Here is an 11776-nt window from a genome sequence, read left to right on the forward strand (position 1 = left end):
TTATGTTCTGTTTTGTGCCAGGAGGGAACTCTGCATTTAGCATTTTTTTTCAGCAAATACATGCTTATAAAAGTAAAATAATACAAGGTTTCCAATCATAAAGAGTATGAAAATAGTAAGTAAACTACTGGAGGTCAATTCTGGTTTTCTGTTTTATTTTGAAGTGTTTTAAATCAAAGAGTTTTTATTCTCAAGAAAGAGGCAGCTAGTGACTACAACTTGTGTCATAGACTGAAGGATCAATAAAAGAAAAAATATTAACAGTAGATCTCTGTCTTTATTAATTAAAACTAATTATCATAGCACAAACTTCTCTAATACAAAGTCTTAAACTCTTCAACAAAGGAGAAAAGTGCTTCCTAAGAGCCCAGTGAAATATGATGCAGCCCTACAGGATGCTGCTGCCACACAGACTACAAATTATATTCAAGACCGGAATTGGAGGAATGCCGATTGCAAAGTCCAACATTCACAATATAGTTAAATGCCAGAATAACGCTTGTTCTTGTGTGCACTAATAGAATCTTTAATGGAATGATGGCATACTCTTTCCCCTCACCAGCACATTATGCCATTTGTCATTCAAAGCACAGGATCAATAGTAAATGAACAGCCGTTTCATTTTACAGTTATCCTTGTTGTTCCATATATATCCTATGCATTAATTACTTCATAACATTTAACCTTTGCAGTGAAATCAGGAGTTTTTTATAGATCTCTGGCATTCTGGAAGCCTATCAACATTACATAAAAATAAAACAACCAGAAATGCATGCACTTTAAAAAGATCCAATTTATAATATCTCCATCTTATTAAGGAGAAGAATGAAAGTGCTAGAGATATTGTCAAGTGACAGTAACATTTACGTATGTATTTTTTAAGCGTGGCAGTCCAATTGTCCAGGATAATCAAATTGCCCTAAATACAGAATTATCCATTCTCTCCTTGCAGTTCCTTTCTTTGCTCCCTGTCATCAAACTTTTCCAACATTAAGTCAAAGTCTACTTAAAATACCCAGCTGAAAATACCCAGCTGAGACAACAACTAATAAAATCAATTTTTGCCAATGGAAAAAGACATGAATTAGGGAAAAAATCCAAGGAGATAATGCTTCTTAAAGCAATTGAAAATGTATCTGACATATGACACAGTAGATTTTACTTAGTAGTAGTTAAAAACAGAAGAAAGAAATACCCTATCAATGAAAAAAATTATCTATTTAGTCATTGTATTCTTTCCCCAACAGCAGCTGCAAAAGACGCTGTAGGGAGAGTTTGGCCTCTTTCTGTCAAGTCTGTCCCTTGCACTCTGCCAGCATCCACAACTGTTACATTAGGGATATAAAAATTTTTAACGACAGATCTTAAAAACTTGATAGTCCATGATCAGCAGCCATATGATTACATGGAGCAGAACAGTCTTCAATATTACTTATTTGTTATTATTGTAGGAAGAACAGCTAGATTTTGAGCCATCCATATTTGTCATACTGATGCTTGCAAAAAGTTGTATTTTCTCCCCTTTCTATTCCAGTCTTTGCATGTAATATCCCCAAAAAAGGACCATTTAAAACTGCCCGCTTACATTTCAAGAAATCAGCCAAGGTGGACCCAATGAAGTAATAATATTTTCCTAATCTTACAGCCTTCAGTACTCACATCTGCACTGTAGATATACCTAATTTTTTATATAATATCCCATACTTAATTAATCTTATGTTAATCAATAGATTTTACGTGTTTGTTTATACACAAATTTAATGTCATGGTTCATGCCTATATTGACTTCAAATAATATAATTGTTACCAAACCTTTCCTTCTTTCCATAAGTAGACACAAAGAAATTATTTTAAAATAGTCAGCAAAACTTTCAATATTTGCCAGTATATGACTGTATAAAGATTTAATACATTTGCCGTAGAGCAGTGTTACATAATGAGTACATAACGCATTAGCAGATAATGCCACCTGTTTGTGCAAGAGCAAGGTGTTATCTTCCATCCTCAGTCTCGATTCTTCTTTTTCTTCCTGAAACCTTCCAAATATGTGCTGCTTGTAGAAAATTAGTGACATTACCTCAACAAATAATTTTTTGTAATTAATAGCCAGGTCCTACAAAGATTAGAAATGAGTGTATTCAGCCCTGTGCAGGGTTTGACCCTAACTCTTATTGGCAACCTCCAGTGTTTTATTCCGCTTTTGACACTCCAGGTTTATCTGTGAATGGATCTGTTTCTTCTAAGTCTGTGAATTCTTGCTCTATAACTGGCTTCAATATTTTCTCGATTTGTGTAAGTCTTTTTTTCAGTTTCTGTTGTGCAGCTTCATACTCAGCCAACAACCTGGCAAACTTTGTTTGTAATCTGTCCATTGCTTTTTCCATGTAGGTGACCTTCTCTTCCAGATCTCTAGGATCACTTCCTAAATTTGCAACTTCAATGTCCAGCAACCCGTCCTTCATTAGGATTTGCTTGCCTTTTTCTTCCAGCATAGCCTTTGCATCTGGATATTCTGTCAAAGCCTCCATGAGATCATCTTTAGACAGACAAAACAAGTCCGAGTATCCAATACTTCTAATATTGGCTGTTCTTCGATTGCCAGCTTTGCTACCCTTGATATTAAGAATGCTGATTTCTCCAAAATAGCTGCCATCACTTAGGACCACAAATTGGGTAATTCCATCATCAGCGACCACTGCCAGCTTGCCTTCTTTGATAATGTACATCTCTCGTCCAATATCTCCTTTTCTGCAAATATAATCTCCAGGACTGTATACTTGCGGCTGGAGTTTCAAAACCAGTTCAACCAACAGGCCAGCTTCACAGTCTGCAAAAATCCGAACTTTTTTTAGTGTTTCCAAGTGAACATTAATTGCGATCTCTGCTCTTAGTTTATCTGGCAGATACTTCAAGACTTCCCTTTCATCCACAGCCTTTTTGTTTGTCCACAGGTAGTCAAACCACTTTATAACTCTTTTTTCCATGTCTTTACTCACATTCCGAAAGTGCATATACTGCTTGATTGCATCAATCCTTGCTTGAAACTCTGCCCTGGCAGCGTTCATGTTGGAGATCATAGAGCCCACGTTACCAACAATGGTAGCGAAAATCAATACTCCAACCAAGAAGTCAATGACCACGAAGAAATACTCAGAATCTCTTACAGGAGGGGGTGTTTCACCAATAGTAGTCAAGGTCAGTGTAGACCAGTAGAGACTGTAGACATACTTTCTAGTCAGACGGGCAAATTCAGGATCAGAGGTGTTGGGGTAGACCCATGAGTCAGCCCCAAATCCAATGGCTTTCGAGATCGAGTAGTACACACAGGCGTTCCAGTGAATAATAATCACAATGTACATGATGAGGTTAGAGATCCTGAAGATATTTGGGTAGTTTGTCCTTGTTTCTGTTCGCTGGAAAAATTCAAACATCCGAGCTACTCTGAGTAGTCTGTTTATTCTTAATTCTGGGTAATTCAGTCCTAACTTAAAGTACAAGAGATCAGTTGGTATGATTGACAGAAAATCTAATTTGAATTGCAAAGATGTCTTATATTTCTCTTGAAGCTTTTCTTCTTCTTTCACCAGAAGACCTTGCTCCAGGTAACCTAAAATCAAATTGTAAATAAAAAATGTTACGACGTCAACTGTGTTGTGTTAAATGTCAATCCAGATCTACTTTGAAAAATATTTTGGGTGCAAATTCCAGATGGTACATAACTTCTCTTACTTTTTAATAAGCAATTGCTTATTTCCAAATATTCAACATAGTGCTATATGGTTCAGCTTGAGCTAAACTAAACAGCTTTGAAAATTAAACATTTCTAGCTCTGATTCTTTCCCTCCACTTTTCCACTATGGTGAACATCTGAACACACCCTCCCCGCGCCCCCCCCCCCCCCCCCCCCCCCCCAAAAAAAAAAAAATCCACGGGATATAGGAAGGGTGATTAATGAGGGAAAGAATTTGAACACGGGAATTTCAGTTCCATATTGAGGTATCTACTCAATAGCTCTGGATGTAGGATAAGATTTTAAAAGAAACAGTTGCAGCTGAAGTTAATTGGATGTCTTGCTTGCTCAATGGTCTTGAAAATCAAGTGAATACTTGAATCTCCTTAAATACAAAATCCAGATTTAGGTGCTAATTTTTCAGAACCCCTGATCCACACTTGGCCCCATTGCATGTTTATTTTGTCTTGTTGAGTCAGCTGCAGGCAGAACAGCTTCTATCTAGCTTACCTCATGCCTAGCTTACCTCAGGCTTTATGTATTTTTTGAGTAATACATCAGAGTTTCTCTTATTTTTACAGGTCACAGACTATAGTCTTTCAGAGATCTATCTCAATGTCTTTTTCACTGTTGCACTTCGTCAAGGGTACCCAGGTAATAAGAGTAGTAGTATTCTGAATATTTTAAACCACCTGACACAAATATATGAAGAGGAAGAATTACTCATTGAATATACTTACCTGTTCTTGTCCGTACAAACATGTCAGCAACATAGATGGCATCAGAAATGTAATCAATAATGAACCATACCACTAAATAGTCATGCTGAAGCTCATCAAAACAGGCTCTGAATAGGAAAAGACAAATGTAAATTACCGTGCACTGAAAATTAAATACTTGCATTAAATCAGTGATGAATAAAGTATTTTTTAATTTATTTAGGGATATTATGATTTGCCAGAAGTTTTATATAGTCATTAAAGGAGTACATCACCTAGCAATAATCATGGTCCAGTTGTACATGACAGGCATTGTGATGCAAAACAACCAGTTGTAATACATATTTCCTGCTGGATCAATAATGTAAATATCTTTCTTCTTCCTAAGTGTTAGGCAGGAAAAAAAAGGAGATTTAATAAGACACTTAAAATACACCTAACAATTTTTGAGGAATGAAGCATTCCAGAAATTGTTATTGTAGAATAAATAGTCTTTATTAAAGTTAAGCTTCCTTGCTTGAATGCATGGAGAACATGAAGCTGCTTGTTAGGTGTGACTTGCAGCGCAAGCTTTAGAATCTAAATTTTGCTGAGCAAAATCAGCTTGGCAGTCCCACTTCAGTTTATAGTGGCACATGTAATTTCAATCTTTTTAAATTAATTTTTTTCCTATCCAATTAACTGTCTTGTCTGATAATTGATTTGATCATCTTTCAAAAAATCAAATGATTATGTGACTACTAATGTTTAAATAAGTGAGCTAAATCTTGCCTTTCTCACTGGGAAAAGTCTACCTCTGAAAAAGATGAAACATTGTCATAGTTTACATAAAGAAACCAAAGAATGTGAAATCATACAACACAAGTTCCTACTGCACTATTTTAAGTTTCTCTTCCTTGGCCAGAAAGTTATGAATTTACCAAGCAAAAGGTAAAGCAAGAACTTTTAGATCATAGAAGAGTTTACTTGCTTGTAGGTGCCCTTATGTGTGGAAGAGATTGCTTTATGCTGGCACATCTTTTGCTACAGGGTGTTATCCAAAAGATATTGGATAATCAGAATCCAAAGGAGATTTTTATTGATCTATTTTTTCAGGTCAATTCCATGCATGCATATTTCTGTTGTCCACATATGAAGTTAAATCAAAACATCTCTACTCTAGGGAGAACAGCAGTCTGTATACTCATTCACTAGAGTATAAGCATCTTGTTTACAGGATGTTTGTGAATGGATTTGGTTTTACATCAAAAGCAATTTTATTAGACTAACATAGCAGGATCTGAATGAAAAATACTTACTCTTCTTTATTTTCTTTCTTCTTGGACTTATCTTTATTTTTGTTTTTCTCCTTTTTTTCCTTGTTCTTTTGTGTTTCTCCATCCTTTTTTTTTTTCTGACTTGCTAAGAAATAGATTTACATTTTCAGTTGTTACAGACTAAGTTATTACATATTTGGAAAGAAATTAAGTGTCTTAGAAATAGTAGTATTATTACTCTTTGTCTTACCTCTTCTTTTCTTTTTTCTTTTTCTTCTCCTCTCTAAGGAAAAGAAAAATATGATAGGCTCAGGGGATGCATATAGCCCTTGCTTCCACATTTATTTATTTGAATCATGTGAATTTGGTAAGGGTAACATTATACTTAGGTGTTTGGCCTTCAAAAACTGTTTTGCTTGTTGTACTCACATAGAACTACTTTTATTTTAAATTAATAGGTATAATACCAATAACTTTAGTATTAAGAATGATCATCATAATTGATGTGCCTGAATTTAAAATGTACATGCAGTGTCTTTTGGGATTACTTGAATGACATAACTGTTTATAAAGGCATGATTAGATATATATCATTATTCTTCATTGCTGCTCAAACAACCAATATTGCGGTACTCTCATTTTATGAAATGGCAAAGATACTTACTTGTCTTTATTACTATTGTTGTTAATATTGTAGTGTGCAAGTGCACCGGGTAGATACCCTTGCCTGGGGAACAGCAAAACAACACAGTTATATGATATCTGCTGAAATACAAAAAAACCATTTAATATCTAAATTGTCACAGACTGTTTCTCACCATTTTAATTATGGGCTAAGTTATCTAAGGAAACTGAAAGAGCACAGATTTTAATCTCCTAAATATTTACAATAAGCAATATATCACAATCTTAAAAACTTAATTTATTAAGAGGGAGTGAAGAAAATTAGATGATGGCAAGTATCTGTGCTTAGTTAATCCTACACAAATTATCAAAGGAAAAAACCCAAACAGACACAAAATAGTAAATTTGACATACCTGTTTTCCCCTTTGTCCATCGGTCCAGGGTCCTCACTGGTGTCTTGCACTACCACGCTAGGAACAATTGTATGGGAGTGATGGGTCTCAATCACTCCTACCTTCATGGTCAAGTTTGTCTTACCTTGGGTAATTGAGGAAGACTGATTTAAAAAGGATCAAGTCATTTCACAACTAGCAGAAGTTACAAGCAATTTTTTTTTTTTTAAGATGAATCCTTTATATGCTTTCTTCACCCAAAACCAACAACAGTATTTTCAGTTTCTTCTCTCCCATGACATTCCCACCAGACAAGAAAGGGCACTGTGGGTGCTTCAGTGTGCTGAATGACCAGGCAACTGCTGCTAAAGAAAATGTTCAACACACCTCTCTCTTAGAGGAAGCATTAATTTAGGTCTTTCTCCTGAGCCTAATCACATACTTTGAAAATATTTAGACAATTGTGTTAGAAATGTCTACTGCTGTTTCACCAGGGTTTGAACCAAAGGCTCAAAACATTGTATCAAGATGGATAAACAGATTCATGCACAGGTGACATCCTGAAAACCAGACTAGGAAGCATCTACTGGTTGTACGTCCAAAGAAATCTCAATATGTCTGATACCTGAAAGTTATACTCTGTTGAGAGCAAAGAGTAGGTTCTGTAACTAAGAAGTTAAGACTGGTGTAGCAGAGTCTCCTTACTCATATAGCAGATAGTATATAAACATCTAAATAGAAATGTTAGTGGCTGTTCATGTCTGTTTTGTTCATTTCAATATTAAAAAATTGAAAATGTTGTAGAGAACTGTCCTGGTTTTGGCTGGGATAGAGTTAATTGTCTTCCTAGCAGCTGCTATATTGCTATGTTTTGGGTTTGGTATGAGAAGAATGTTGATAACACACTGATATTTTCCGTTGTTACTAAGAATGTTTAGACTAAGTCAAGGATTTTTCAGCTTCTCATGCCCAGCCAGCAAGAAGGCTGGAGGGGCACAAGACATCGGGAGGGGACACAGCCAACAGGGTATTCCATATCATATGACATCACATCTAGTATATAAACTGGGGGGAGTGGGGCTGGGGGGAATTGCTGCTCAGGGACTAACTGGGAGTCAGTCGGCAGGTGGTGAGCAATTGCATTGTGCATCACTTGTATATTCCAATCCTTTTATTATTGTTATTGTCATTTCATTATTGTTATTATTATCATTATTAGTTTCTTCCTTTCTGTTCTATTAAACTGTTCTTATCTCAACCCACAAGTTTTACTTTTTTTAACCGATCCTATTCCCCCATCCCACTGGGGGGCAGGGGGGAGTAAGTGAGCAGCTGCGTGGTACTTAGTTGCTGGCTGGGGTTAAACCACATACATAACTGATGTAGTGCATTGTAGTGCACAGTCGTTCCAGCACCAGAGTAATTAACTTCTGCTCTCACTTTTAGCCACTGTTCTTACAATTTTGTCAGTTATATCTTGGCATCAGTGAGACTGCCAACTCTTCAGGCATGAATTGTGTCTACAAGCGTGATCTGCTCTTGACAGGGCCATTTAGATAGGATTGTAAAATAGATGCTATCCACTACAGTAACAATATCCCCGTGCATATGAAATCGGAGTATAGAGATGCCTGTAAGCCACAAATTGACAAATGAGTGGCTGTACCACTGATAAGTGATGTCAAATGCCATAGAATAAATCAGTCTTTAAGAAAGTACTTCCATTCTGTAGTCAAACACACTGCAAAACAGAAGCAGGATGATACAGCTGCCACATTACTGCCAGACTTACCTGACTTTCCTTATTAGTCAGTGAAACTAAAAATATTCCTGTACAGGAAATAGGAGAGGAAACCCGTATTTCCAGCAGTCACAAGACATGAATGAATGACACATGGTGCAAAAAATAATACAGCAATATACAACATTCTACAAAACAGAACGATGAAGATTGAAGATTAAGATGTTTTCTTCCATCAATAGTCCTAAATATAGTCCAACATTGCTGGTCAGTCTTTAAATGCTTAAGAGCAAGGATCAGGTCTAAGATGTCTCATAAAAAGATTCTAAATTTCTAAGACATAGTAAACATTAGGTTAGATTCACCAGGAGCCTTAAAGCTGTAACAGGGTTTCCACTGACTTACTCCAAGGATAAATTGTGTTTGAAAGCGTGAAGATTGAAAGTATGCCAGGTTGAATTAAGCAGCTTTATGTCTGCTTACAGGTGCTCTGAAAGCTCTGCTAATGCTAGCACACAAAATTCCATCCTGATTTAACCTATATCCTCCACGGAGCCACACTGGAGTCCACAGAGCTCACAAATAATGGTGCAAAACAAAGCAGTGTCCAACCACTTCCAAACACTCAGCACCAGACAAATGCCAATACATTCATCTCAAGGGAAATCATTCCTCCACCCGAGTGGGTGAACCAGTCACTTCACATTAGGACTCCCAGTACCAGCATTTCTACGTAGGCCGTTGTTTTTCATGTTTATCTTTGCTCATTGAGTCTTCTTCAGTTTCAAGAGCAAAAAACCCCATTGTTGACTTTCTGCTATTCAGACTTAATAATTTGCAGATGTACTAGAGGTTAAAGATGATAACTGTGGTAAAATAGGACGTGTCCAAAAATCCACACCCATCAAGACTACATAGCCTGGAGATCAGGGAAAAATCTATGATGTCCTCTACATTCTCCTATTCTTCAGGCAAAGAGGGTTTTCTGTGCATTTTTGCAAATAAACAGATTCCTCTGGCTCTGTTAGTGTCTATTGTAAGTGGAACCACTGTGGGGTGCTTTGTGTTCTGCTGAAGGAGCCGTGGCAGCCTTGCGTAGGACTTGCTGGGAAAGAGGGGCTGCCGTTTGGGGCAGGACTGGAGATTTCATCTTACTGAGGCACTGGAAGCATTAAGTGGCATAGAAATTGGAAGTATTTAGTACCCTGTAGTCTCAAAATACTGAATCTGAGTGTCAGGCTCAGGTGACTGCTGCACCAGGTTGTTTCCCTTGTCAATCGGTCAGGACATGTAGCACAAGAATATCTTAAAATTCCATTAGTCTCAAAGCAAATTGTGGGGAGTTTTGAAATTCTTGAGTCTAAGACACAGAAATGCTAATTGCTAGTGGATTAGGGACTGTGGTCACCTGGTTACAGCATTTGTGTGGCAAAACCCTGACACTGGGAACAGTAGAAAATATCCTGTTAAAATCAATGGGTCCAGAGCTCACCTTAATGCATTTTTTAAATTGTATTATAGAGATTTTTCAGACAATATTTCAGATGGTTTTTACTAAATTGTATCACGACCATGTTTCCTATTCTGTAGTCACACATATTTTTCTTAAACTGATACATTGTCACAAATTGTTACACTGCTTTCATTTTAATAGCCCAATGTTCATATTCACAGTATCATATTTAGGTAGTAAGTTTGAAAGGTAATACAGATAAATGCTTGCTTTAGAGATATTTTAGATTTTTACCATATTGTTTTTACTGTATCATCACAAATAGTTTGCTTTTACTATCTTGGATTTTTAAATCTGACTAATATTATAAACAACTGAGTTTTCAACCATTATATTAATTACTATACATCAAAATCTCTAGGGCTGCAAGAAAGTGAAGGCAGTATTATCCTTTTACAGGTCTGTAGTGAATGGAAGATCAACTTCCATCTCTTCTACTCTTTTATTTTACCTATTTCTCACTTTTCTTACTGGCTCACTGTATTCACTTCTCTAGTCACTATTTTTAGAGAGAAAATGCTTCAAGTAAGGATATCCTGGAACAGAATTTGGTGTCATGTAAAGATCTACTTTTTTTCTTTACAAAAAGCAGCAATAAATCTTCATTAACGTTAAAATCTGCAGTGTGTTACAACAAAATCTCTCTTTTCTAAGATGCAAAAAGAGTCCTTAGCACTTCTGCAATAAGCAGTTTCATCAGTGTGCATGCTTACCTTGGGAATGTAATCTGCTGCTTCCAATAGCGATTTCAGTCCTTTAAATCAGTGACGTTTCCTTACTACATAAGCAAAGCCACCATGAAAAGCTAAATATAATCAACATTTCATACATAAATCCCTTATTGATCAGTTTCTCAACCAGACAGTCCCATGTGCAGTTCTCTGAATTATTCCCAGGAAAGGACATGGATATTAGAAGAGGATTTCCTTGAGCTAGTGATGGATTTTGAGATTTAGAGAGAGATGAAAGTAACAGTGGCAGTCACTATTATCCCTCACTTGAGCAGAAGCTTACTAGCTGTATCAACACACACAAGAAGAGACAAATATTGGAGCGCACTCTGCCTTGAAACGAAAAAAAATATTATTGTAAATTACTATATACTCAGTATTGTCTGCTGTCCTGTTTTCTTGATATTGCAGATGCTGTTACTGTAGTAACAGGTCTTTACTAGAACAGATAAAACACCATAAATGGAAATTTCCTTTTTATCTTAATGTGTTTATCATATTCCTGAATAATAGGAAATACCATTTTAAACTACTGAAAGTTCTTAACTAACCTAACATAACTTTTACATCACTGTTTTGATGCTTAAAAAAGCCTATGAATTGTGAATATATATTTAGTGGAAAATGCCACAATGATGAAGTTTTAAGACACTGAACTAATCTTCAAGTTTGGTATGGATTATGACTTTGCAAAATGGTTTGTAAAGCAGCTGCAGCCCTCCTCCATTAGAAATGTGCAAGGGTTCATCTGCAGTGGCCACGCAATCAAGAAAGCCCCAAGAGCATCCTAGTGTACTTTGAAAGAGAAGATGTTGAGGTATTTGCATACCTCAGCTTTCTCGTTTCACTGCTGGGTTCCATGAGAACGAGGAAAATTAAGTTCTCAGGAGCTTGAGTGATTGATTTTTTAATCTGGCACATTTTACATGGCCCATTTTGGAAAAAAAAAAAAAAAGGCATTGCTGAGCATGAAATCCAGTGCAGAAAAAAGAGTGCAAAGCAGCAAAAAGAGTGAATGTTCAAATTTGAAATGGTATCTCTGTCACAACTGAGACATAGCTAAAGTTAC

The 11776-nt window shown here is 36.3% G+C and overlaps 1 protein-coding gene across 1 annotated transcript; it reads right to left on the reverse strand.

The window, feature by feature from the left end:
• Positions 1 to 257: 257 nt before the first annotated feature.
• Positions 258 to 10903, reverse strand: CNGA1 (cyclic nucleotide gated channel subunit alpha 1). Its single transcript, XM_030025779.1, has 8 exons — positions 10690 to 10903; positions 6744 to 6867; positions 6370 to 6432; positions 5956 to 5988; positions 5748 to 5846; positions 4725 to 4832; positions 4471 to 4577; positions 258 to 3607 (listed from the first exon to the last, which is right to left on the reverse strand). Exons 2-8 carry the CDS (start codon positions 6848 to 6850, stop codon positions 2190 to 2192), a joined length of 1935 nt encoding a protein of 644 aa, XP_029881639.1. The 5' UTR covers positions 6851 to 6867; positions 10690 to 10903; the 3' UTR covers positions 258 to 2189.
• Positions 10904 to 11776: the final 873 nt, after the last annotated feature.

Source organism: Aquila chrysaetos, chromosome 1 (genome assembly GCF_900496995.4).
Source record: "Aquila chrysaetos chrysaetos chromosome 1, bAquChr1.4, whole genome shotgun sequence".
Lineage (NCBI taxonomy): Eukaryota > Metazoa > Chordata > Aves > Accipitriformes > Accipitridae > Aquila > Aquila chrysaetos.

Bases quoted from the DNA above. Each gene is read 5' to 3' on its own strand.
- CNGA1 (XM_030025779.1), bottom strand. From the start codon at position 6,850: ATGAAGGTAGGAGTGATTGAGACCCATCACTCCCATACAATTGTTCCT. The intron at 6,433-6,743 runs GTATGTCAAATT...GCTGTTCCCCAG, and splicing joins ATGGACAAAGGGGAAAACAG to GCAAGGGTATCTACCCGGTG. The intron at 5,847-5,955 runs GTAAGACAAAGA...TTTCTTAGCAAG, and splicing joins AAGAAAAAAGAAAAGAAGAG to TCAGAAAAAAAAAAAGGATG.